General features: G+C 49.6%; 1 protein-coding gene across 2 annotated transcripts in view; it reads right to left on the bottom strand.

Moving 5' to 3' along the window:
• The window catches only part of TAOK1 (TAO kinase 1), a 60,876-nt gene that overhangs the window by 13,303 nt on the left and 19,836 nt on the right, over positions 1–27,737 (bottom strand). For both annotated transcript variants that reach the window (XM_063295082.1, XM_063295089.1), the window contains exons 2-13: positions 18,526–18,755; positions 13,916–13,987; positions 10,678–10,779; positions 8,998–9,043; positions 7,705–7,801; positions 6,663–6,776; positions 6,036–6,127; positions 4,988–5,081; positions 4,594–4,675; positions 3,595–3,762; positions 1,379–1,582; positions 127–261 (exon numbers count right to left, since the gene is read on the bottom strand). In XM_063295082.1, the coding sequence (XP_063151152.1) occupies positions 127–261; positions 1,379–1,582; positions 3,595–3,762; positions 4,594–4,675; positions 4,988–5,081; positions 6,036–6,127; positions 6,663–6,776; positions 7,705–7,801; positions 8,998–9,043; positions 10,678–10,779; positions 13,916–13,987; positions 18,526–18,657 (1,338 nt within the window). In that variant the 5' untranslated portion in view covers positions 18,658–18,755. The remainder of the gene's footprint in view (positions 1–126; positions 262–1,378; positions 1,583–3,594; positions 3,763–4,593; positions 4,676–4,987; positions 5,082–6,035; positions 6,128–6,662; positions 6,777–7,704; positions 7,802–8,997; positions 9,044–10,677; positions 10,780–13,915; positions 13,988–18,525; positions 18,756–27,737) is intronic.

The following is a 27,737-nucleotide window of genomic DNA, read 5'->3' as shown; positions in this document are numbered from 1 at the left end:
TCTGTTCTGGGGGGTGACACCTTTCCGCTACTTTTTTCCAAAGCCAGACAGACAGCGAGGGGGTTGTGTGAAGGGCATGCTGGTGCACAGTCACCCTGGCCAAGGAGAGGAGCCAAGCCTGCTTACCAGCGACGCTGTGCGTATGGTAGCAAAGTGCTCTCGGTTGCGGTAATGGGATCTGTGGCGCGACCCCTGGGGGGGAGACTGCGGCTCCGATCCTCTCAGTCGAGCGTCTGAATCCTCCCTGTAGTTTTCTTCCTCCTTGGGACCAGAGAAAATAGCGAAGAAACTGAAGGCCATGCGGGTGACGCTCGGGAAAATCAAACGCAGGTTCGAGCAAGAGGGGGTTACAAAATCTCCCATCGCTCTTAGTCTGCTGACTGAATTACTAGGCAAGGTTAAACCTAGCTCCAGTCAACAGGTTGTGAAAATGCAGTTGCTGGGTTTCTAAGTGACTGGGTTAAGCGTGTTATGTAAACCCAGACAATGGGAAGAGATTTTGAAGCCCTCAAAAGGTAATTTTCACATAACTTACATACCTGCTAAACACCGGTTGCCTGATTTCTGTAACTGCTAGTACAATATGCCTCTAAACCGGTTTAATTTACAGAACTTTGAGTGAAGGTCAACATGTGGATATTTGTTCATTTTTATGACTGGTCTATAACAGTAATACATTTATCTATCAAGTTCTGATACCCGCTTTCTCTTTGCCCTCCTTCAAAACTAGCTAATTTTAGCAGAATATTCTTTCTTCCCTGTTTCTTCTTTCATCTGAACTTCCCTCAGGAGGCAGCCGAGGACAAGGCACCACTGAGCCCGTGACTGAGGGCATTCAGAGTCCTCCCCCACCCACACGCTGCGGGAAAGGGGTCTCCTACTCTGGGGCCTGTTTGCCACCCCCCTCCTGCTCCAAGGGGAGGTGGCTTGACTATCGAGTGGAGGAGTTCAGGGGGCAAGTACAGGAGGCCAATGAAGACGGCAAGCCGGAAGGCGGGGAGACCCGAGGAAGGGACATAGCATGCAACTGAGCTCAGATTTCCTGAAGAACACCCCGGGCAAAGCAGCAGTGGCGGCGGTGGGCCGGGAGAAAAAAACGGCCCTCCTCCCGGCGCCTGAGGTGACATTCCGCCACGGCTCTGCTTTGGTTCTGATTGGCTGCGCCACCTCTGAGAAGGCAGTGGCCAACGCCTGCCTCCGTGCCGCCATTCGGCTGACCTCCTGGAACGTAAGTTTCCGGTTGAGGCGGCCACAGTGGCGCCCTGACTTCACGGTGCCACCGCATGAGGTCACAGCACGTGCGATGTCCCTTGCGGCTGCCCCCTACCCTGAAAGTCAGGGGCTCCTGCTGCGCATCTCGGCCTCTTGCACGAATTACCGGCTTCAGGCGGATGACGGAGCTGTTGGACATGACCGTGTGGTCCCCCTCCATCGTGTCCAGCTCGCTCTTGTCATCAGAGGCGTCTGGCAGGCTGTTAACGCTGCTGCTTTGGCTACTGGCACTGATGGACATGCTGGGGATGGACTGGTTGCTCCCGACACTGTTCACGGTCCCTGTCCGGCCCACACCGGCGTCCTGTTCCTGAAGAGAGAGGGGACGGGTCGAGCTCCAAGTTGCAAGTGCGTATTACGCCATGTCACAATGAGCCATATCGTGGTGCCGTATTCTATCCCGGCCCTTCTCAGCCTTCTGGCCCCGGGGGAGCCCTTGAAGTATCTTCCAGGCCCCAGGGAGGGAACCCCTGCGCATCCAGGCTCAAATACGGGCCGGATGTTACGAAATGATTCTGTTCGATTCGCGGGTATGCCTGCCTGGATGCACGAACGGTGTTCTTAAACTGAAAATGAAGAAGGAAACTCGCCTCTTTAAGGTGAAGTGGCCTGAATTTGAAATGATTTTCTTTTTCCCAGTTGCTTCCAACTGTCCAATCCGGTCCGGCAGGATGGTCCCATCAACCAAGGAATGTCAGCTGGCGGGGACCAGGAGACGTGCCTTCTCTGCCCCGGCACCCGCCCTCTGGAACATCCTCCCTCCTGAGATTAGGATGGCCCTGACCCTTTTGGCTTTTCGGAAGGCCTTGAAGGCCTGGCTCTGGGCCTGGGGCCCTGAGCGCGTGAAGGGCCCCGTTTCATGGTTGTGCTAACACCAATGGCTTTTAAGATCTCTCAGCTATATTTATATTTAATTTTCTGTATTGTTTTAACTGTTTGACTGTTTTTTACTATTGTTAGCTGCCCAGAGTCACTGGTCTGAGATGGGCGGCTATATAAAATAAATAAATATTTTAAATAAATTGTGATCTCCCAGGGAACCCCTAGTGACATCTCACGGAACCCGATGGTGCCACCGAACCCTGGTTGAGAAACCCTGATATATACAGTAAGATAAGTAATAAATAATAGGAACATCAGCTTTCCCAAGCCCTCTTCCCCTGCCTCGTCCAATCACTGAGCGGCCGCACAGAAAAAGGGTCCGCACAGAATTTTTGCGGAAGGACGGCATGGCCCAGCTCTGGCAGAGATTTGCCAGTTTCACAAGGCAATTCCTACAGCTTACCAGGTAGGTGTGTCTAGGGTAAGAATATAACGCTGAGGCTTCAGTTCATCACCTGCCTGAGCTTGAGCTTACTGTCTTCAGTATAGACCAGGGTGTCTCTACCAGAGTTCTGTGGCACCCTCAGGCTCCGTGAGAGGTCACGAGGGGTTCCCTGGGAGATCACGATTTATTTTAAAAAAACATTTCAAATTTGGGCCACTTCACGTTAAAGAGGTAAGTTTCATTCTTTATTTTCAGTTTAAGAACACTGTGAATGCATACAGACAGGCCTACCCATGAAACGAATGTCATAATTTTGTAACTTCTGGCCCATATTTGAGCCTCGATGTGCAGGGGTTCCCCAAGGCCTGAAAAATATTTCAAGGGCTCTTCCAGGCTCAAAAGGTTGAGAAAGGCTGGTATAGATAATCTCAGTTCTACCTTACAGCTGTTGAAATAAAAAGTATGTGATTGTTCTTTCAAAACACAATGTATTTGCCAAAAAACGTGAGTCTTAAATATGCAGTCTAAGGCTAGCTTGCCTCTTCAGCTACGGATTTATTTCCTTTTAGCTGCCCCAAATCCTGTGAGACTTCAGCTGGTTTTACAGAAAGGGGGAACCGCTGGGCCACTACCCAAGATGATATGATGGCAACCAGTGCCTGAAAAGCTGCCCTAGATCAAAGAAGATCAGCCCCTGTTAGAACAGGGGAGGGCGTATCCCTATTTGCAGCAGCCATGACAGGAGGCAAGGATAATGGCATGACGCTGGTTTTGTTGTAATTGGGGTTTTATTACTTTTATGGAAGGAAGCCACCCAGCATTGTTATGAGTAGGTGGCATACAAATTAAGGCTGATGAATCAATCCACTGACCATTGCTCAAAAGCAAACAGCAGTTCTGTGGGCACAGGAGGCCCAGCTCAATGCCAGAGGAGACACTCCATGGACGCACGGGAGGCTGTCAACAAGCACCGTCTCTCTGATGATCGGCAGGTGCCGGACGCTGCCAGCCACCTTCTCTGCCTCTGTTATTCCCAGTTCACCCTCCAGGTTTACCTCTTCCTCCTCCTGGGCTTCCACCGCTGGTCCGTTGTGGGCCTCCTGGAAGAGGAGTTTCTTCATTTTGCGATACTGAAGGTTGTCCAGTTCTCTGACGGCATCCTTGGTTCTCTGGATGAGGTCTATTAACACGGTTTCAGGGCGGTCTCGGAGGACAAAGACGTGCTGCGGCACAATCCACAAGGAAAGCCGTCAGGGCCCCGTCTCCCCAGGGCCACACCAGTGTGGTCAGTCCCACTGAGATCCCAGACCTGGAACCCTGAAGCGGTGGGGGAAGCCCTGGTCTTTCTCAGGAGGGAATTCCCCCAGGAAGAAAAGAGGGCCAGAAAGCATCACATAGGGTGGTGCCTGGTCTGAAGGGGCCACGACGTTACACATGGTTGGGCAAATATTAATTTAAGGGGGTCTCCTCCATACAACGGAGGACCTGGGATCAAGCCTTGGCCAGTACCATGAAAAATGGACCCCAGGAGTAGACCCCTCTCCGTCTGAGGTCTGGAGAGATCCTGCCTATAAAAGGAGGCAGGGGCACAGATCTGCTTCAAAATAAGAAAACTCTCCTGTTTTTTAAAAAATATAAAGGCCTTTTAACTGAAAGAAGTGCCTTCGCTTACAGAGTCATTTTAAATCCACAGAACACAAGAAAAAGAGAGGGGAGAAAACAGAGGAGGTTGGAACAAGCGCAAGGCAGAGCAGGGATTACTGCACACTCTGGCCCGGCCCAGCCCAGCCCAGCATCCCCAATGAACTGGGCTTCCCATCGCCCCAGCAGGACCGAAAAATCCGTTAGGGTGGGGAACTGTGGGAAACCAAGGTTCACCAAGGGTGCAGCCAGGTCCAGGAGACCCACAGAAAATTCGAAAGGCTCAAGTCTGACCCGCAGCTCCAGAGGTGGGCTTGGCCTGGGTAGAGAATGATGGGTGAGACGCAAAAGCCAGAATTGAAGAGAAACCAACAACATCTGCCTCGAAGGAGACGGACCAGCACTGGACTCACCTCCAGGAGCTCCTCTGACGTAGGTCTGTCCTGGGGTATTTTCTGGAGACAAGAATCTACAAAGTTTCGGAAATAATCAGACCTGCGAGGGAAAGCGGGGGAAAGTCGACTTAAGTGAGGCTTCGGCCAAAAACTTCATTTTCCTCCAGAGGTTTCTCCAGCTTTGTAATGGAGGATGCTAATACAATACAGCATGTAAAACGGAGGCTTTCCGCCCCAGTCAGAAGCCTGGGGAAAGCCAGGGTGGTAGGGATCCGGCTCAGGAGCCGTGGCGGCCATGAGAGAGAAGCCAATCCGATGCGGCTGCTTCCCCGGATGGCACGGAGCCCAACCAAAGCCCAGCTCAGCTCCCGACTTCCTCAACACCCACCCTCCAAGAAGGCCACCAACTCACCACTCGCTGGACTGGAGGACGGGGGATTCGTTCTGCGCTATGTGGTATAAGGCACTCATGGCATTCATGTTGAATAACGGAGGCTTCCGTTCCGCTGCGCAGAAAGAGACGGGCGTTTGCTTTGGGCCGTGGGGCAGGCGGCTGCTCTGCAGGCTGCTTCGCTGGCCCCCACCGCCCCCCTCCCGCCCCTGAAGCAGCGGAATGGGAAAGACCCACGGACAGGACCACCGCTGCTGCCAGGTCCACCCGGGGGACCCATCTTACCCTTTGCCCCCAGCGCAGAAAACCTCCCCCCCGCCTTAAAAGAGGCTGCTGTGCTAAACAGTTTGGTGGGCTGGGATGATTTAAAGGGTAACAGCTGGCTGGGGGGAACGTCCTTCATATCCCGCAGCGATCAGCCAGAGAGCTCAGGAAGGTTCACGAGCAGAGAGCGAGCCAGCTTGGCCTAGCGGTTAAGGTGCTGGGCTGGAAACCAGGAGGCTGTGAGTTCCAGTCCCGCCTTAGGCATGGAAGCCGGCCGGGTGACCCTGGGCCAGTCCCTCTCTCTCAGCCCAGCCCACCTCACAGGGTTGTTGTGGTGGGGAAAAGAGGAGGAGGAAGGAGTACTTGGTATGTTCACCGCCTTGAGTTACTTATAAATAATAATGGCAGGATAAAGATCAAAAAAATAAAATAAAACCGAGAGTTCCTCCTCGTGTCCCCAACATGTGGGACTAAAAAGATAGAGCCAAGCGGTGCTGTGCGTGGCGGCTCTGTTCCGCAACGGTGCCGAGGAGAACCATTTATGAGGGCTGCGCTGAACATCGGCCAGCGGAGTTTCTTCCTCGATGTAAAACAGCAGCTTTGCCAGGCCCCCCCTCCTTGCGATGCAGTCAGTGATGTGGAGCAAACGGAGCCCAGCAGGCCTGAATCTGACAGGGGACCACCAGGAGATTCACCTAAGATGGAAGCCTAATCTTCAGGTAAATAAAACTGGTACAGGTAGAAAAGGAGCAAGTGGAACAGAAGCCTCTGCTGGGGGGCACCGAATAAGACCTACGGAGCTTACCTAGTTCAATGCATGTTATCCCAAGAGACCACACGTCAACTTTGCCATCGTACTGCCCTTCATCCATGGCTAGAATCACTTCTGGGGCCATCCTAGAACGCAAAAGTAAGACATGAGCAGATCAGCCAGTTTCTACAAGCAAGGTGAGGTGCCTGTAGCCAAGACGGAGGATGTCAAGCACGGGAGATGGGGGCTTGATGACATTCATGCGCAGGGCTGAGGGCTCCCGGACTGGCAGAACAGGAGGTCCACGTGTGTGAGGGGGCCACGAGTGCATACAGCAGGCCTCTTGCTGACTTTCTCCTGTCCAAATCTCCTCCTTTAGGACTTCCTCAAGCCACATCAGAACAAGACGGAAAAAGAGGGACTGGTGAGGAGGATGCCAGGGCATCGTCCTTTCGCTTGCACGCTCTTGTCCTGAGCCCATCTTCTCTGGCTCTTCTGGGACAGCGTGTGGGCAAGGGAGAATGCAGGACTTCGCCTGGAATCAGGAGGCTCAACACTGGTTACGTGATACTAATGTTCTCTCCTTTCCACCCCCTCTAACTGCAGAAATCCACAGAGATGATCAACCGCCAAACCTAAGTCAATCCTGGAGCTCCAACCCCAGAGGAACCCCTTTCTTACCAGTATGGAGTCCCCACAAATGAATTGGCAGGCGACGCAATGGAAGCAGATCCAAAATCAGCAAGCTTCACCTGGCCCGGCTCTGTCAGTAGAATGTTTCCTGCCTTGATGTCCCTGCGGATGAAAGGAAGAGGCGGCGGCACAGGTTTATCCACAGACAAAGGGAGAGAGTCCTTGTGCCCAGGCAGTCCTGCCCTGCGGTGATGCCAACGCTTCTAAGGGGCTGAACTGCCTGGGGGTGGAAAAGAGCTTGCACCATCTTCATGGCCCTCTTTGCCCCGAGAGGACCAGGGACCAACCCTGCTTTCACACCATTCTGAATCGAACCCAACAGGGGCCAACTGTGATCGGCTGGCCTCTGGCAAAAGGAAACCACCAAGTGGCAAGGTGGGATAGGATAATGGCAACCCTTCCGTGATGCCACAGGATCAGGCCGTTAGAACAGCTTTGTTTACTTTTTAAATATATTAAAATTACTCCCTCCTGGTTGTTTAGGGTTCACACCTTAGCAGCAGTGTGTTCCAAAATGGCTCCAGCTCTGTTTCACACCTGGAACCACATCCAGAAGGGGTGACCCAGTATTGGCCCCCTTGGAAAAGATGACAGCAGCTGTCCTCATTCTAAATGGGGCATTTTGTAGGTGAAATATTTCAAATTTAAAAAACAAAAACAGCCACACTGCTATACAACAGCTTTTACAACGGACACCGCATCCCACTAATTAACCTGCACTGCAGGGGGGGGTAATTCTCTAAAAACCGCAGCTTTTTTTTTTTGCAGCCTCATAATCTGTGATGGTGCTACATTCTGTCTTTCCTTCGTAAAATATAATTTACTTGTACCTGGGAGTGCCTCTCTCCCCCTCTCTGCTGGTCCTACTGTGCCAGTTCAACCTTATGAGCTCTGTTCTTTACGACACAGAAACGCAAAAAGGGAGAAGAGGCAGAAACAGCTGATCCAGAAGGTCAACAAATACCACACGCAGGCCTCAATCCAAGCAGCAGCAGCAGAGGCAGCTGGAGACACACAGGGAAGGACTCACCGATGGATCAGGTTGTGGGAATGCAAGTATGCCAACCCTTGGAGAGCACCGTGGGTAATTGCAGCAATCTCCACCTCTTGCAACGGCTTTTTATGAACTTGAGGAAAGAGAGGCATAATTAGCAGGGCAGGGATGGCAGACAAACCCAGGCAAGTTCTCTGTGACCCGCAGAGAGAAAGATGGGTCTGAAAGGTCAGCCCCTTGGAGTTGGGATGGCCTTCCTGTGGCTAACTATCACTCAAAGATTCCTCTCTTCAGCCACCCCAAAGCCCTCCACAGCCCAGACAGAAGCCACCAATGAAGGTCAGGGAACTATCTGGGCGGGGAATCAATCTCTTTTAAAGCCCAGGGGTGGATTTATGCCCTTTTTCTGAACACTACAACAAGAGGGGTACCGAATGAAGATTAAATAGTGGTTAAGGGAGGAAAGGTGCCTGGTTAGAAAAGTTCCTGATAGTAGGGGGAAAAGGTTAAACAAACCAGTTGAATTCACAAATCGTTCTAATGTGGTTGGTTGTTTTGAAGCTTGGTGTACTGTGCCATCCTAGCCATTGTGGCTTGCAAACCATGGTTTATAGATGCATGAATCCAGTGTATTCAATAAGCCATAGGTTTTTTGTTTATACAAATTTTATTAAAAGTTGTAAAGAGAAGATAAAAACTAACAAAAAAACTAATATAGAGTAAAGAAAGAAGAAAAAGAGAAAAGAAGAAAAAAAGACAAAGGCAAAGGTGCAGGGGAAAAAAGATGAAAAAGAAGTAGAGAGCAGCAGCTTCCAATTTTCTCTGCAGCAAATACACGTTCGATTAGAAAGTTATCTCTTGCTCTACGGTCACAAAAAGAAAAGCTCACTTTTTCTACTGTCTAGGTTTTTTCCTGATTATCAACACCACAAATCGTAAGTGCATTTTTTTTCCTGTCTCAGGCAAAGAGTCTACAAGGGGTTTCCGGTCAGCCGTAAGTGTACATATAGTTTTTCCTCTAACGGAAGAAGTAAATTTAGCCATCTCCACCAGCTCCCTCACCTCCACCAGCCACTCCTCCGTGGTGGGTGGTGTTTCCACTTTTGAGCATACAATCATCTCGCTGCAGTCGCCATAGAGAAAAACGAAGCTTTTCCTAGCTCTCTGTCCATTAGTCCGACAAGCCCCAGTTGAGTGAACATGACAACGCCGTGCAGATGCCTGGCGGTTATCGAAGTCTGAGAAATTGTCTCTAATATACTGCCAAGTCTAGCTTTTCCATACAATGAGAGAATCAGGGTTAATTTTTTAAAACTGTAAAGGACTTACCTTCTAGTAAGTCCGATGCTGATCCTAAACAATATTCCATAACAAGCTGCAACAGACAGAAAGGCGACCGATTGTTAAGAGGGTACTACAAGAAGTGAACAAGAGTCTTTGCCAGCGCCAACGTCCTTCCATCTTCACCCGTTTCCTCCAGATACAAATGCAGTTTCTCTACAACCAGGAGTCTCAAATGCCAGATGAAGCCTTATAAAATCCTGAGGAAGGGCATTAGTGGCCACTGATGATTTGTGAGGTCCAGGTCTCACCCTTTTAACAGATTGTGAAATATCGACAGAGATTTAAAATACCGACAGAGGCATCTGTTCTAAATTTCTAAACTTGCTCCCCAGAGTTTAAAGGTGTGTTATCCTCGATTGGATATATGAAGTTGCCTCCTACAGTGTGGAGAGATCTTGTCCATCCTGGCTGGGCAGGATCCCTTTTCAACAGAAATGCTGGAGTCGCAGCTGGTCCCGCCTGCCCCAAGGAGCATCGCCTGCTCCCTGTTATCTTGCTTGCTGGAAGGAGCGCTCGGCTAGAGTGGGATCAGGCCTACCAGAGTCCTTGCAGGCAAATTCTACATCTGTTGGCATTTCACAACCACAACCGTGCGCTATCCAAACAGAACCGCCGGTCCAGACCTGCAATCTGGATTTTCTGCCACAAGGAAGCAAGACCACTGCTGTACTTGTCAGGATTTTAAAATCAAGAGGAATCAATAATCCTTGCACTGTATTAGGACAGATCCAACACCCAAAGCCTTTGGTTTAAGAGGGCAGGGGACAGTCTGAAAGTTCTGCAGACCTACTGAGAGGCTGAGCTAATCCACAGTCCAGAAGGTTCAGTCGGGGCCAGCCCGATTGCACATCTCACCCTGTTCGGTGAAATGGACTCCCTACCAAGCCACCCCAAGGATGGCAGCCGCAACAGCCTCGTTGAAGGAGAATTAAGGACCACTGCAACGTTGGATTTTGTCTTAAAAGGGATCTCTGGGATCTCAGTACAATTACAGGTCCTCTATGCCATGAGCTCAGAGGGTGAAGGTGTATCACCAGTTCTTGGGGCACCACACAGAGCAGCGTTTCTCAACCTTGGCAACTTGAAGATGGGTGGACTTCAACTCCCAGAATTCCCCAGCCGGCATGCCAGCTGGGGAATTCTGGGAGCTGAAGTCCATGAAAGTTGGCGAGGCTGAGAAACACCGACACAGAGCAAACACTAGGCTGCTGGTACAACGGCTAGGAGGATCCTCTAACTTCCTGCTTTCTTTTTATTTAAAAACATAGTAGTAAATCTTGGCCAAAAATGGACTCACCATAAACAAAACGTACAGCCTCTCTATTCTGTGTTACATATTTCTCTTCTCTGCCTTAAGGGTTAGTGTTCTAAGTGAGAGATTTCACTTTCAGCAAATGTTCTGCATATCCCCCGAAGAGCGGGAGCAGAGTCTGAGGACACTTCTAAGAAAGAAATGTACAATTAAGTCTTTAACGTGAAGGCCTGAGCTAATGATACTGGATTAGAACAGGTGGCTTCACAGTCCAGCAATTCCTGCTAAACCGTTTAAAAGGTTTTCTTGAAAGGAGTTATTTCAAGATGGCAATTGGGAAAAGGAGGGTGCTGGTACGATGCCCCACACCACTTCGCCCTCTCGCCCCACAGAGAGCCAGCATGTACACTCACCCATGCTGTGTGGTCCCGCAGGTAGCAGCCTTTGTACTCTATACTGTTAGGATGTTTAATCCGCTGGAGGAACTTAACTTCTTTAATGATATCCTGCCATTTCTGTAGAAGAGGAAAAGGATAAGCTTTAGAAGGGGGGAGAAAAGCTTTTAAAGATGGGGGGAAAGGAAGAGCAAAGTGATCCAATCAAGGAAGCTGTACGTGTGGACGACTGAGGACCAATTAATTCTAATTCTCCACCCAAAATTTTAGGGCTGTTGCCAGAAATCAAATTCCTGGTGTGTAGGAAGGAAGACCTCTTCTTCAGCCATGTTATCTACAGGGTCATCTCCTTCCAAATTTAAACTTCCCCTCAAAAGTGTGCATTTCCCCCAGCACTTGGCTTTTCAAAAATTCTACTCTCAATTTCATTTTAAAGGGGGTTTATTTCTCGTGAAACTGCCTCTTCTTCTAACTTTGCAATCCCAGGGCTAGATCCTTCGGTCGCCAGCAGCCACCGTGCCTGGAGGCAACCCGAAGCCCTTTGCCGACGGTCACCCATTCAGACCTGTGGAAAGGGCGGTTCCTCTCTCCGGGGCCAGACACTTGGGCGAGGGGAGGCAGAAGGGGTGCCTGGAAAAAAATCCCCCTTCCCTACCCTAGAGCAGCCCCCAGGACAGCAACACGGAGCTTTGCAAAGGAGATGCACCACCCCTGCTTGGGGTGGATTGCGGAGGGGAACCCAGAGGCGGTGGCTGAGCCTCTGGGCACTTACCACCCCCTGCAAGGAGAAAGGAGAAGGCAGGGGCCTGGCCGGCCTGGAGAGAGACCTCCAGCTGTCCCTCTAGGAGCCACCTCCCTCCCCTGCCAGGAGGGAGGTTTTGCAGAACACCCCCCTGTGCCGGGCACAAGGCACCTCTATTCTTGAAACAGGCCCTGCATGCGCCATTCATAGGGAAAGAGTATTTATAGCTCGGTGGTAATTAAAACAGCAGGAGGAGGGCAGGTACCAATTAGACTTTCATCAGCATTTGGCAAAGAAAGATACAGAAGGGTCCAGGAGGAGGAAGACGGAGCGTCCCAGACGGAGAGCAGCACGCAGAGCCAGGGCGCCTCCGCCGGATCTCCGTGCTCTGGAGGGGCCAGGGCCAGCGTTCTGTGGGGCCACGAAGCACAGGCAAGGAGGGGCCCCAAAAGGGCCGGAGCGCTTCTCCAGCAGCTGGAAATCAGCGGGAGTCTCGGGGCGCCTTTTCCAACTCCCGCATTTTATTCAAAGGCAGAAACTTGGGGCAGCTGCCCCTTGCAAAAGCCTCTGCTTCTGAATAAAATGTGGGAGTTGGGAAAGGCACCACCCCCAGATTTTTGGCCATCGCCATAGACTAACACGGCTCTCCTCCTGCCACACCAGCAGCTCGATAGGTTCTGTGTGTTCACTTGATTTACTACGTCTGCCCACTCCAGAAGGCTCTGGGCGGCTGACCGGCTGCCTGCCCCGGTAGTCCGCTCTGCCTCAACCCTCCCACGTGGGAAGCTTGCTGGCGGCTCGGCCTGCCTTCCACGCTTCTCCCCTCCCCTCCCCTCCTGCAGGGGCCCAAAGCCTGGCTCTGCTGCCGCTGCTGCTGCTGAGGAGCAGGAGGACACTCCGCCTGTTCCCCAAGCAGGCTAACTCCCTACCCCAAAAACAAGAACTTGAGAGTAAGAAGAAAAGAAAAAATGGCAACAAGTCATGGGCCTTTGCGGCATTGCTCGGGTCGTCCATCTTTGTTCCAGGACTGGCTAGGAGGGGCTGGATTTTACGGGCCTCCCCAAAGGAAGCCCCCGGGAGTCCTTCCAAAAAGGCAGAGCCCAACCGGCACCTCTCCCAACCCCCAAGCTGGCCGTCCCCGGCTGGCCGTAGTCAAAGCTGCCCTTCCTCTGCTGCGCCCCCACAGGCCTCCCTGCGCCTCTGGGAACTTCTCCAGGGTGAACTTGTTCAGGGAGGAGGGCGAGGAAGAGGTGTAGCCCCCGCTCAGTCGCGGTTCATTCCATTGCACAGGATGGCTCCTGCCTGGGCCCAGGACTACGGGGCACTGCACGTATTCAAGGGCGTGAGACTGCACACACAGAGAGGGACGTCGACAGTGAAACGGGAGAGTGAGCTAGCAATTCAGTCTGAAGGTTGCAGATGAGGCGTTGCTGCTGCTGCCGCCATTCTGTATAAAGCAATCAATCCTGCTTTATTTTCTGAACAGCAGCAGATCAGATCCGGGCATAGCTCAACAGGAAACAGCAGTGAGACAGGAGAATTCCCCCAAACGTTTTGGAGAGCACCTCTTTCAGGCCATAATCACATTTTCTGCATGGATCGGGTTACAGCCTCTAAAGAGCAGAATTTAGCTTTCCTGCAAATTATGCAGGAGATTAACAATAAACCATTAAAAAAAAAACCCAACAGACTTCTAGTCCTCTTGATTGTAGATGTACATTTAAAAATAACTTTAAGACCACAGATATACATTTAAAGAAATAGCTCTTCTTAAAGGCTCTGACGGGTGGGAAGTGTGGGCTAATGCTAAAAGAAGCAACTCCTTCCACCATATCTCTCTCTCTCCCAGAATTCTACTACATATGCTATGGTCTCATAACTGTCAGTACAGGCAGCCCTCACTTAACGACCACAATAGGGACCGGAAAACTGGTTAAGCGGGGCAGTCATTAAGTGAGTCACTGCATGACCGGACCTGATTTTATGACCATTTTACATTGGTCGTTAAGCGAATTACCGTGGCCATTAAGTGAATAACAGGTCATTAAGCAAATCCAGCTTCCCCAATGGATGTTTTTTGCTGGAAGCCTGCAAAAAATGTTGCAAATTGCGACCATGTGACCGCAGGATGCTGCAAGTGGCCGTAATTGCAAGCTGGCTGCCAAGTGCCCGAGCTGTGATCATGTGACCGTGGGGGTTATGTGATGTTTTGCGGTGGTCGTAAGTGTGAGTACAGGTCGTAAAGCACTTTTTCTGAGACTCCTGTAACTTTGGACCATTGTCAAACAAATGGTCATCAAGCAAGGACCACCTATACCATAATGTCTTCCTTCCCATCTTCTGGAGTCTTTTTTCCCCTTTGCGTACCGCTTTAAGGCCACATTTTCCATTAACTTAATTCATCTTGCGTGCAACTTTCTTTCCCTAAAGCACGCAGCAAGAATCCAAGTCCGCAGTTGCGGGCGGGATCCAACAGCAGTTCAGAGGATGTCGGGCACAAAAGGATTCACATACCTCATTTGATTGCTTCCCACTGTAAGACATCTTCTTGATGGCCACCACCTCGTTGGTGCGCACATCCCGTGCCTGCAATACCAAACACAAGTCTTTTTCAGAAGTTCCACTGAACAAAGGTCAACAGGAGGAGAACGGAGCCCCAGTGGGATCAGGGTGCCAGGCAGGAGAGGACCTGCTGGAAGACCAGCTGCCAACCCGAGGGAGGTCCAGGGGCCCTTCTTGCTCCCTGAAGAAAGAGGCTTTTGGGGAAGACTATTCAGCCAGCCCTCGGGTTGCCACAGACCGCCTTCACCTCTGCTAGGGCCCAAGGGGGGCAGGACTTCTGGCAAGTCCTCTGGGCTACACAGATGTCACTGCGACAGTCCCCAGGGGGCCACGTGGGCAGTGGGGGGCTTTTCTATGACCCTAAGGCCTCTTCAAACAGGACCCCTGAACTGAGAATGCTACGAAGAAGTTTGCGACTCCCCAGGCTGAGGGAAAAGGCTTGGCTTGGCCAGTAACCAGCTGGGAGTAAAATGCAAGATAGGCTCACTGCAGGCTGGGCACAAGGAACTGCAGCATTGGCAGAGTCCATGCAGCCTTACTTGGAGCGCCAGCATGACATAATGGCTAGGCAGTGACATGCACTAGAGGGGGAGTGGGGAGAGCTGCCTGGTTTTAGCGTTCAAGACAGCCCTTTCATCTGATCTGCCTGATCGCTCCCTTGAGCTGAAGAGCCCCCTGCCCTTCCTCAGAAGCCTTCCAAGGTCAGCACAGAGGTTGGGCCAATGGCCCAAAAGGCAGCCATTAGCCCAAGATGTGGACAAGCTCCACACCAGGAAGAGCTCCAGACACCTAAACCCCACCCCCAACCATTGGCTTATCTTGGCAGAAGCCTCCCGAACAGAACGTGGTTAGATCAGAATCTCTACTAAGTCTTAAACACAACAGAGGGTTTTCCCCTACAGTAGTGTTTCTCAACCTTGGCCACTTTCAGACGTGCGGACTTCGACTCCCAGAATTCCCCAGCCAGCAGGGCTGGCTGGGGAATTCTGGGAGTCGAAGTCCGCACGTCTGAAAGTGGCCAAGGTTGAGAAACACTGCTCTACAGGGAAGGTGTAAGCCTGTGCTCCAGAGTTTAAGCTCCTGGCTTTTTCTTCCTGTCTTTCCAAGATCCTTGGCCTTTCCCTTGATGGCCGCAGGGACATCTGAACTAGGCTAGCCTAACGGTTCTCTCGGGCACTGGAACTGCTGGCGGCCACCTTACCAGGTGCAGCCTTTACAGCCAGAATCTTCTACATTTTGAGCAACTATGAGCTCGTCCCCCAACCTGGGACCCTCTAAATGGGCTGGGCTACAACTCTACTGACTTTGGTGGCAAGTTCTGGCAGCTGGAAGGCAGAAGCTGAATTATGAATCTGAAGTGATTCTGCTTGGAACCCAGCCTGGGCGAGAGACGGGTCCTCCCGTCCTTCCCGCTCTACAGAAGCGCCCTGTTCAAGGGGTCTTCCTGAAGGAAGCCATACAAATCCCGATTTGCCTTTGGCCTTCTCAACCTGCCACACAGCCCACCACCAACTTCCAGGTTGTGCCGTCAGGAGCGCGGGCTGCCTTCCCCAGAATCTCATGCTGTGCTGACAATCAGCAGGCGCATGACGTCAGCAGGAAGTCATACGATTTCCAGCTGCATTCCATGACGCCACGCTGACAATGGAAGCCAGTATGTGGCTTTGCAAGCATCTCCGCTTTCACACAATAACGTGCTTTTGTTAGGTCTGCTATTGTTCAAGGGTAGCGTTCCTCCTCCAAGAAGAGGACGCCGGAGCCAAGCACGAGAAGCCTCAATGACAAGCTCACCATTCAAGGCACACCAGCAGCAAAGCAAAGCAAAGCAAAGCAAACCTGTGGGAGGTGGATCACAAGGAATCCCTCCCCGCTGCCCATTGTCAACACCCCATGGCTTGAGCTGGCTGCGTTCATCTGCGCCTTCTCTTTGCTGGAAAAGATCACTGGAAGGCATTGTATGCAGGGAAGGGCTGGGAAGACAGAGGCTGCAACTAGCACAGTGTGCCGCAGCTAGACGCTTTCCAGTAACCAAGCTTGGCTGCTAATCAGCTTCCAGGGCACTGGCAACAACATCCTAAGCAAGAACTGCTTTGAGACCGTGTTGTCTGAGTTCATCCCTCTCCCTGACCATGTATTAAGGTCTACTGAAATGCAGCTCTCCTCCGTGTCCCGTTGCACCGTGACAGGATGCCCTGTGCTACGGAGGTCAGGGTCTGGCCAGTGTCGGCTTTACTCGGGCACCAAGTGGAGATCTGGCAATTCAGCTGAGCACCTGAGCTTTCCGAATTCACTGTTTCACTGACTGCATCCCACCCCGAGATTGACGGCTGATGTGGCAACAAATAGCTCGACAAGCCGACTCCCTGTGCATGTGCACGTTCTCTCCTGAATGCAGGGGACCAAGAATTTAACCCAATTTCAATCTGGTGTTCAGTCAGGGCTTGGCAGGGAAGTGGCCTCAGTTGCTCTGATTCACCCTAAGAATGGAAGGGGGTCCCTGACCCTGCTGGTCCTCCTGGACCTCTTCCCAGTAAGGCTCATGGCAGCATCCTTTGGCATAATTCCATAGGGGTTGGCTTAGATGGTTCGCTATTACATCTTCTCACACCGAGGCTCTCTGGGGATAATGCTGGACACAATATCCCCATGAAGCCATGCGTATGTGTAGGACAGTGTTCACACATGCTGCTAAGCCATAGTTTTACCATGGTTTACTGAACGAAACTGAGTTGGCTGGGTGTGAGCATCATACTAGGCTATATCTCATTGGTTAGTTGCTTTAGGGTGTGGTGATTCACCAAACAGCACACCATGAAGCGATTTGCTTGGTTTCTGCTCAGCCCTCTGTATTATCCTAGGTTACGAGTGTGGTGGCTGCAAGTCACCCACTCAAGCACCATCAGCATGCTGACTGCACCCACCCACCTTGGGTCTCCATCCGCTGATCCCAGGGGGATCCAGGGAGTTTCTGAACAAGTGTGTCAGGACTGATTTAGGGGAGATGAAGATGAACAAACTGAAACTTAATACAGGCAAGAGGCATCCCACATCACCATGGCTGCTGAATGGGTTACGACTGGTTGAGTTTATCCAACACACTAAGCCAAAACCAAGCAATTCACAGCCGGGAGGTTAAAAAACAAACAAACAACCCAACCACTTATTGTGGCTTGTTCAGCAGCCAGCAATTTAGTAATATTGTATGGTTTTGAACAGGCTTGATTATATATTCTAAGATGACTTTCTAAGATGGCTCCATCATTGTGGTCAATATTTACTCTCTCCTGTGCCTGGTGGTTTGCATATTTTAATGATGTTTGTTTATATTTTTAATGATTGTTTTTTACATATTTATTGTTTTACTTAATTATTGTACCCACCCAGAGTCATTTTTTGTGAGATGGGCAGGTGTGTGTGTGTGTGTGTGTGTAATCCAAGCCCCTGCAGTTTTCTTGGCAAGGTTTTTTGGAAGTGGTTTGTCATTGCCTCCTTCCCAGGGCTGAGAGAGAATGACTGGCCCAGGGTCACCCAGCTGGCTTTGTGCCTGAGGCAGGACTAGAACTCACAGTCTCCCAGTTTCTGGCCTGGTGCCTTAACCTCGACACCAAACTTGTTCTCATATACATATACGTATAGCATTTTTGCACACCAACGGGAGTCATTTAGTTTGGGGCAATATATAAATCTTGCTAAATAAATAAATGTGTGTGTGTGTGTGTGTGAGTGTCTCCTTCTTGGGGGTAGCCTCTGAAATGTGGAAGTCTCTGCTGCCTGTTACATGCCCTGTTCATTTCTTAAAGCTTGGCCTCAGGCTTCTAACCTCTCCAAAGGGTCTTCAATCTTCAAACCTAAGAGCTTTTTACCCAGAAAAATAGGATCAATGTATTTCAAATTACACACACACACGCACGCACAGCAGATGCTAGGAAGAGGACTCCCCCATAAATGAAAATTCACAAGAGAGAGATGGGCACTGTCTGGAGGAAGCTCATGTGGCAAATTGCTTTGGCAGTGATGAGAGACCTTGGCGTGCATTTAGATAAAGGTCAAGACAACAGAGTAAGAGGTCAAGCTTCTTTGTTGTACATCCTGCACCCTTGGGGGATCCTGGTGCCTGGGACCTGGCAGAGACTAGCAGGTCTCCCCAACTCAAATCTCTGTCAGGAGGGATCAGAGAAGAGGTTTTGCCACCTGCTGGTCTGTAAATGTCTATTCTGGATTCCAGCCCGATTCCAGCTCAACCTGGGCAGCACCATTAGAGAGAGGGGATTGAGGGGGCATATCCTAAGCTTAGAACAGTGTTTTTTCAAACTTGGCAACTTTTAAGATGAGTGGACTTCAACTCCCAGAATTCCCTAGCCAGCCCTGCTGGCTAGGGAATTCTGGGAGTTGAAGTCCACTCATCTTAAAGTTGTCAAGTTTGAAAAACACCGGCATGGAACCAAGTCCTTCTCTCTGCTCCAGCCTAAGGGAAATGGCACTTTGGAGGTGCCAACTCCAAACTAGGGGTTCATCCTTTTTCATGTGCCCTTGCAGAACCCCCCCCCCCCAAGACTTCTTACAAAATAAACCGCTCCAAAACTTCCATGGCCGATCTCTCGCAGGTCTGTGAAGAGCTTCTCTGGATCTTCTTTGAAAAAGAGCTCGGCAATCTCCGGGTCCTTCAGGCTGCCCGCTCGGCTGGTGGACGGCATTCTGCTGGGCAGGTGGTCAACCAGCTATCTGGGCCTAAAGTGCCGCATCAGCCCTGAGGGGCTCATCTGTGTGAATGAAGCTTCTTTCGCATGGATTCCTGCAAGGGAACAGAGGTGAGAGGAGGCAGCAGGTTACAGAAGGTGGAAGCCAAGGAGAGGTTCCTGCAGGGGTGATGTGGGAGAATGACCCCAGCCCACCCGGCGCTCTTTGCACAGAAGGTGTTTACTGGACCCATCTGGCTCTCTTAAGGAAAAGAGACCCTGGATGTTGCCAGAGAGGTGTGCATGCAGGACCCTAAGACTGCACCCGCCTGTTGCTGCGCCCGACGGCAGCTGCAAGCAGGGATCTCCAACTTTCCTTTTGCTGAATCAGAGATCGGCTTTACGGAGAGAATCCCAGGCCAGGCCTCTAAGGATAATAACCAGGAGCATGCCTCTGACAAGTCTCCAGCCTCAGAAAGAAGGGCTAAACTGCTGCTAGTCAGGATAAAGTTTTCCTAAGGCGTATAAGTGGATGCAATGTAAGGCACCGATTTGATTTCTGTTATTAGCCACTAGGACTGTCATCGCAAAACAATGGAAAACTAAGTAACATCGTTCTCAACCACCAGTATTTTAAAGTGTGGGAAACTGTTTTGTCAGCAAAGAGTTTGAAAAACAACGAAACAATGAAAGATTTGTTCAGACCACCATTTATTAGCTTTATCTATCATGTTTTCCCTAATAGATTTTTGTCTGTGCAAATATCGTTTCAGATGCTTATAGTTTTATGCTTACATACAAAAATCTTATCCAGATGTTTGTATATATAAAAATGCTTATATTTTTTCCTTAAGATCATGTATGATTTTCTCCTCCCAACTCTACCCCCCATACTTTTTTTTTCTTCCCCCATTCTGCTCTTGGAATTTATTCTGGGTTTGTTTGCCTTTTTTGTTTTGTTTTCTTGATCTTTTTTTGGTTCAATAAAAGAGCAAAAATAAACCAAAAAAGGTACAGACCACACTGGGCAAGATAAACCAGCAATCTGAGTTTGTGCAAGGCAAATATAGGTTGCCTGTCCTTACAACGGAACTGTAGGGACGGAAACAACAGAAGGGGGGGGGCTTAGATGGGAACTTTTTTTTCTCAGTACCTCTTTCTGAAGCCCCCAAACTGAAACACTTATTAAAAAAAATACCTTTTCCCTCAGTCTGTGGTTTGTGTATCCAGAGTTTGGTCTATTTTTCTGTCATACATGTGCAAAATAGAGGTGGACTTCCTTAAGGCTCGGGCTTGCCCGACTGCCAGCATCCTGGCCTCGGCTCTGGTCTGAGGGGAAAGGGGAAAGAAACAGCTTTCCTCTGGAAAATGCTGGCAAGATTGTAAATTCTTTTATTTTTAATTTTACCAGGACCAGTACTGGACTGCAGAGCCCACTTTGTGAAATGCTGCCTTCTAAGATCAGTTATACCTTCGTGAGATTAATCATCGCCACCAATATGCCCTGAATTCTCCATCGGAGAATCCAACAGCTCCAGTTTCTATAGCAATAGAATCAGAATTAGAGAAATAGTGCAGTCGAATCTGACCAAATGCTAAGGCCTTCAGCTCTACCAATAACTTCACGTATGCCTTCACTTGGACAAAAAACAAGAGCATGTCAGAAGCCATTTCAGAAACAATTAATCTCCTGATCGCAGGGCGGAGAATAAAAATCACCTTTCCGACATAATGTAGTTGGCACTTCTTCAAGGCCGCTAGAAGTTCTGCAATGGATTGGGGCTAGCTTATTTTTTTTCTTTCCTTTTTTCTTGTCTTGTCTTGTCTTTTCTTCTTCTATCCTATTTTCCAGGAAATCCCAGACCTTCTTTATGATCAACTGGGAACCATCACACCCCTTTTCAGGCAGGCCTTCCGTCAAGGGAGGTCTGTTGTGATCCGGAGTTGCCAGGGCTGAGGAGGAGAAGGCAACTGCTGATGCCACTTTACGTACGTGCCTCATGTTTCCCCCGCAGCCCAGCTTTGTGCGTGGTGTTAAATCAGATCGTCAAGAGGTGGACATTCTACATGAACTGAACACAGTAAGGAATATACCATTCCAACTTCCCCAAAAACTGATGTCTCCAAATTGCTGGATTTGCAATTCCCCTAATTCCAGACCAGCTCAGAAGTAGGTGTGCATTGTTCAGTACTCCTGAAGTAGGCTGTTGTCTTACATAGGAGGGAAACTTAGCCATGTTACAATTCAGTGCTTTTAGTATGTTCAGTCCACTGTTGACACAAGAGACAAAAACATATAGGTAGTCCTCAATTTACAACCATTCATTTAGTGACCATTCAACATTACAATGGCGCTGAAAAAAGTGACTTACGACCAGTCCTCGCACTTAAGACCATCACAGCGTCCCTGCGGTCACGTGATCAAAATTCAGGCACTTGGCGATTGGCATGTATTTACAACAGTTGCAGCATCCTAGGCTCACATGATCGCCATTTGTGACCTTCCCAGCCAGCTTCCGAAAAGCAAAGTCAATGGGGGAAGACAGATTCGCTTAACAACATGATTCACTTAACAACCGTGGAGATTCACTTAACCGCCATGGCAAAAAAGGTTGTAAAATCGGGCATGACTCATAATGACCACCTCACTTAGTGATGGTCCCAGTTGGGGCCATAACTTGAGGACTAGCTGTAAAAGAAAGGAGTATGAAAGGGATGTCAACCAAGAAGTGACATTCCTTATTCAATAATGGAGGAAGCTGAACGCTTTCGCTGAAGCAATCACAGAATCAAATCCCATCGTTTACAAGCATTAGGATCTTACTTTTAAAAAGTCACTGTTCCCAGAGCAAATCTTGCAAGGCCCCCCATCCTGGGTCGTGAGCAAGCTGTCACAGAAACAACGTGCGGCAGTTCTGCCTATATCCACTAGGAAGGCTAGGACTCAGACCGAGGCTATGAGATGCTGCCAGAGTGCCAGTGGCCGAATCTGACGGGGAGCTTCCAGTTGTGGAGGCACCGCTGACTCAAGGAGCGGGAAGGCAGGCATCCCTGCGCCGGGGGAAGATGTGCCGGGCAGCTTTCAGATGCCCGTAAGACCTGCCATAAATTGTTCCCCAAAAGCCTGCAGCACACCGTAAGGGTACACGAAGGGAAAACTAGAGGGGGTGCTTGGGCACGAGTGGAAGACGTCCACCTAAAATTTGATTCCGCCAAAGAAATTATCTTCCAGAGTTAAGCAGCAAAAGCATCTACCGGTCTCAGAGTGGTTCTGTATTATCTCCAGGCATCTCCGAGGATTGGTTGGTGGAAACAGGGAGAAGAAGAAGCTTCTTGCTTTGTTTTCAGCCACCATCCCTGAACATTCACTACATCGCAGGCACAGACATGCAGTCACAGCTCCTCTGCGCCTCCTGTTTAAAGGAGCAGCGTTCGACCTCCGACTTGGAGGACGGAAGTGAGGAGACACACAGAGTTGCAGACAGCACAAAGCTGAGAGGGATAGCTAATATTTTAGGTCAGAGTTGCTCGTCCTTAGCCACTTTAAGATGTGTGGACTTCAACTCCCAGAGTTCCCCAGCCAGCCTGGCTGGCTGGGGAATTCTGGGAGTTGTAGTCCACACATCTTAAAGTGGCTAAGGACGAGCAACTCTGCTTTAGAAGAAATAGAGGCAATTCAAAAAGATCAAGACAAGCTTCAGCAGAGGGGAGAAATAAATAAAGTGGAACTGAACAGGGAAAAATGTCCAGTTCTGTATCCAGCTTAAAAAAAAAAGGTAGGGTATAAATATTAGATGGGGAAAATCAATCTGGCTTGGCTGCAGTACATGTGAAAGGATGCTGGGTGTCTCCTGGTCAGTCACAAGGTAAATACGAGACGCCTGTGAGGTGCAGCTGCAAAAAAGGCCAGTGCCTTCTTAGGAGCTTGTAGTCATTGTCCCCCTCTATTCTGCTGCGGTCAGATCCCATTTGGAGACCTGGGTCCGGTTCTGGGTTCCATAATTCAAAAAGGACAGTGCCAAAATGGAGCAAGTACAGAGGAGGGGGGCCACCAAGATGACGAAGGGAAAGGAAGCCCTATGAGGAGCATTTAAATGACCTGGGCAAGCTTAGCCTGCAAAGGGAGGGGAGATGCAACAGCCGTGTTCAGACATTTGAAGCGCTGCTGCCCCAGAGGACAGGACCGGGGCTGAACGCCTCGAGGCAGGAGGATCAGCCCAGAACCCTGTGACTGTGTGAGCTGCCAACCAGTGCAACAGGCCTCCGCGCAAAGAGGAGAATTGTCCTTCTAGAGGAGTCTTCGAAGAGAAGCTGGCCAGTTATAGGACATTCGGTTAACAACAGAAGAAACAGTTTTTTGGAGTTTTTGCCTGAAGAGACTGGTTTTCAGTACCTGCCCCTCATGATTTCAGATACAGAATCAACAAATTTGGATTGGCTCTTACAAGTGACTGCGGTCTACCAGATGTTTCCGTCTACTAGTCCTGTACTTCCCAACCAGGACAGCCAACTAACGTCGCTGGCTGTGAATTACGGGAATCTTTGGTCCAAACACATCCTGAGGGTAGCCAGGTAAAAAAAAACAACTGTTCTATCTTTAAAAAAACATAGCTTTTCAATCATATTCCACCAAATGCCAAAGTCGGTTACAACGACGACAACGAAAAGCAATCCTAGGCTAGGTTTGCAAAGGATAATTTGCGATGTTAACTTCAGTAATGTAGTTTAATCAATTTTTATAAACTGAAATGAGAATGCCCATTCTAAAAGAACACTACCGTTTATTTCTTATTTATCTATTTAATGTATATGGCCGCCCATCTCAGACCAGCAACTCTGGGCAGCTAATGATAATAAAAAACAGTCAAACAATTAAAACAATATAGAAAATTAAATACAAATACTTGCCTGTTCAATGCACAAGCACCTTTAGTGTTTTACAGTTTTATATTTTTATTTATGTTTTATTGTAAACCTCCCAGAGTCCCTTTTGGGAGATGGGCGGTGATAAATTTGATTAATAAAATAAATAAATAATAAATAAATAAATTTACGCTCCTCGTAAGACTGAACTGCAGTATCACACAAGAACACAAGCAGCACTGAGGAACCTGTTCTGATGTTACCATAAAGATTTCTTGATGGGCCTTTTTTCTCCCTTTGAGAGAGAAAAGCACTCAGGCCCGTCTGGCTGACCGACCACAAAAAGGGGTGTGGTGCTCGTTCAAGGGATCTGGAATAAATCCTGCCATCTAATGGCCAAAGAGATACACAACCCATTCTGTGGAGTAGCCCCTAAGACCACTGAAAAGAAATACAAGCAAGAGTTCAGCATGCATGTCAAATACTGTGACAACAGAGAATGGCTCATATTTGCATCCAACAACAAGCTCACATTCCCAAGAATCGCACTTCCTGGTTTATGCTGGCCTATGACCGTAATAAAGATCTGATCTGACACTTCCTGGTCATGAGTTGAGCATTTGGACACACAACCTTCGTTCTGCTTGTACAAGCCTGCTGTGGAAGTGCTAGATTGAGTAGCATCTGAAAGCCGAGGATCTTCCGAAAAGCGAGGTGTCATGCAAGCTGTCACTCCCCAACAGCCCTAGAACCAAAAACCAGGAACAGACCTTCACCGCAGTTCCGGCTTGTGAAGTGAGCAAGGATAAGCTACGCTTTGGGGTTGTGTTTAATCAGACAGCTCCCATTAGTGGGAGGAAGAGTTAAGAGGAAGGCAAACGGCTGTACAGCAGTGTTTTTCACACAGGGCTGGCTGGGGAATTCTGGGAGCTGAAGCCCACACATCTTAAAGTGGCCGAAGTTTCCAAAACTCAGCTGCACACAGAGCCAGGATTCTCGAGAATCTGGAGTCATGCTGCATGCAAATACGGCTGTTGTCGCAAGCGCCTGCAATGTTCTGATGCAATCTCTGGGCACGCTCAGGGAGCCACTCACCGTCTACATCTAGAAGCTTGCTGGCTGCCATGACAAGCATCTTCTGAGAGGACTGTAACAACATCCAGCAACAGCACCTAGTCAGACTTAACTTTTTAAGGAAACCCCAACCAGTATTATTGTTGCTTTCAGACCAGTCGCTCCAGGCTGTGTCTCTCTGGGGTCCGGCTACCAAGGCCGCTGGCACTGGCCATCCTGGGTGGGGCAAGTATGCTTCGGAAGGGTTCTTTGGCCTCTGCGGGCCACGCTGTCTGCTGAACCGTCTTCTTGGGAAGATCAGACTGAGGAAGTTTGCAACACTCAGCAAAATGCCTGCACACTTGAGCGCTGTGCCGCAGGGGGTAGCTGTGGGCAAAGCAACCATGACTACCTCTCCAGGGAGGAAACGCACTCTCAGAGAAACGTATGAGCAGAGGCAAATGTCGCCCCTAGGGTCTTTCCTCTGTCCCCCCACCCAAGACCTGGATGTTCAGTTACAGCACGTTACAGGAGGTTACCTGCAAATCCAAAGAGGGCAGGCAGCAGAGATTAAAATTACCCTCTGAATACACTCTTAAACCCTCTTCTGATGCCTTTGGCCGGCAGTAGGAACAGTTAAACACCAAAGCAAGCTGAGATTGAGCAATTTTTCCCTTCTGGCACGCCTAAAATTAGGCCAAAAGATTTAAATGGAAAATATGGCTATTGCCATCCTGTGGGCCTCTGCCCAGATCCAGTGACAAATTAAGACTTTGGTTTTTATTATTGCTTTGTAAGCCATCCACAGCTGTGACACATACGATGGGCAGCCACGCAAGTCTTTTAAATAGGCAGGCAAGCAGCAAGCAGCAAGCTAAGGCTTAGCGGCCCAACCAAGAGGGTTCTTCTCTGGCCGCATCCCTGGCCGATGGGGCGCAGCCAACGGCGCCCTGTGGACTGCACTCTTGGTAGAACTACTACAGTTTGGGACAACAGCTGTAAACCTCTTCCTTTTACCCACTTGCTTGCTCGGGACCGGTTGCTTAGAGGGTCTACCCACACTTTCTCAGGAGGCGGCAGCACCCGGTCTTGCCGGGGTCAAAGCCAGAGAAGGTAAGGGCCGCAGGCTAGACTGGAAATCAGAATGACATCCCAGAGGTCCACAGCCAACCACTTCCACTTTCCGTGGCCAAGAAAACATCACAAGCCTACCCACGCGGTTGCCAGGGGCAGAGCCTAATTCAAGGGCTGGTGGTCACCTGGTGGGGATGCTGTAATCTAGAAGTAGATTCCTGCTGAGCACTGAGCAAGGGGTCAGACTAGATGATCTCCATTTCAGGATTCTGTGACCACCACAATGCCCTGCCAACCCATGCACAGCGTAGGAACTCAGAGCATTAGAGCTGCCCCAATACCCCTTCAGAGAACAGGGAGGGCTCTATCCTTCTCGGGAGGCGTTTCTGCAGCGCCCCCCCCTCGTTGGTGTCATGAGCCGGAAGGAGCCTTATACTGCTCTGGAGGTCAAAGGTTTGGGCCTCTCGGGCATACATACCTACTCCTTCCGTGGCAGTTAATACCCCCTAATCAAACTAAATTCACATACTTGTTGGCCGGAGTTATCTGGCCCTTGAATTAGGACATATATCTCCTCCTTCCCTTCAGGGCCATAACCATGGGAAAATCCTGAAAAGGGAGGGAGCAAGGCCAAATCCCAGAAACCTGGTCAGCTTCCTTGCCCCCTCTCCATTAACATACATGGCCCTATGGAAAGGACCTCAGAGGGTTTTTTTTTTTAATTACCTCATTTTTATATATCCTTCTTTACAGTTTTTCTTAGCTACTTCAGGAGGGTTGTGATCCATATAGGCAGGATTTGTTAATTTATTTATTGAATTTGTAAATCACCCCATTCCAGATGACTCTGGGCAGATTTACAAAATAAAGCAGTAATAAATACAAAATGACTTTTGTATTTATTACAAAAATACAAAAACAAAAACCACCCAAATTCCTTACAACTCCCGGTGTCCATCTAGTCCAGTGTTTCTCAACCTTGGCAACTTCAAGCTGGGTGGACCTCAACTCCCAGAATTCCCCTGCCCAACCCAAGGCCCAGTATGTGGGAAAAGCCAGGTTCTTAAAGAGCACTTGCAGTCAGCAAGGTGGGAGCCATGCAGATTTCGGGGGGGGGGGCATTTTCCAAAGGGGGTTGCCGCAGCAGAGAAGGGTCTGGCTGGAAGCCATTGCTTAATGGAGGGGCCTGAAGCAGGCCAACTCTGCCCTGGGGGAATGCACCGGACGGGCTGACATTATGGGAGCTAGCCTTTCAGACATGCCATGGAGACCTTCATGGGTGAAAACCAGCACCTTGAACTGCACCCAGAAGCTGGCTGGCAACCGATGCAGCTCACGCAGCAGGCGTGTTACCTGGGCATGGCAAGGCTTGCCCATCACTGTTCACACGGCCACATTCTGGACCAGCTGTACCTTCCGAGTGCTCTTCAAGGGCAGCCCCACTTGGGGCGCATTGCAACAGCCCAACCGCAAGGTGACCACGACAGACAGCCTCCTCGTCCAGAGAGAAATAACTGTAGTTATTTGTAGTGAAACGAAGTAAATTATAATCTGAAAATTGTACCAATCCCGATCCACTTTCCCTAAAAGGTAAGACCTTTTAGTGTATCTCTATGTGCAGCAACAACTGGGAGAACGAAGAAGCGCAGAGAGGCGTCTTGTGGTTCGCCACGGGTGGGTTGTGACGGTGTCTCGCTCTCCCCACATGCAAAATTTATTTCAGCTACATCCCTTATGAGCTCGTTTAAGGCCTGCCCCTTCACCTAAGCTTTTCCTGTTCTGTTTGTGTTTCATTTTTCTCCTCCTCCTCTGCCTCATCTTCTTCTATTGTTTTAATTTATTATTTTCTCATTGGACTTTAATGCTTTTACTGCAAATTCCTCTGAGATGTATTGGTATGAAAAGTGGTACAGATAGAGAAAATAAATAAAGGTGTGCCATTGTACTGACAGGGCAGGAGGAAGAGGCAGGCTGCCAGCTGAAAAAAGATCTGAAGTAAGGATTTGACTCATGATAAATTTTCTTCAAAATGATGTTTCCTCATTCTTTAGATGCAGAAACACAGCTCTAAAGACCATCCTTCCAACATAATCCCCATTTTCTAAAGA

This window comes from Candoia aspera, chromosome 1, assembly GCF_035149785.1.
Source record: "Candoia aspera isolate rCanAsp1 chromosome 1, rCanAsp1.hap2, whole genome shotgun sequence".
In the NCBI taxonomy this organism is placed as follows: Eukaryota; Metazoa; Chordata; class Lepidosauria; order Squamata; family Boidae; genus Candoia; species Candoia aspera.
Note: the sequence above shows the minus strand (reverse complement) of the source record. Positions and strands in the feature narration are given on the sequence as shown.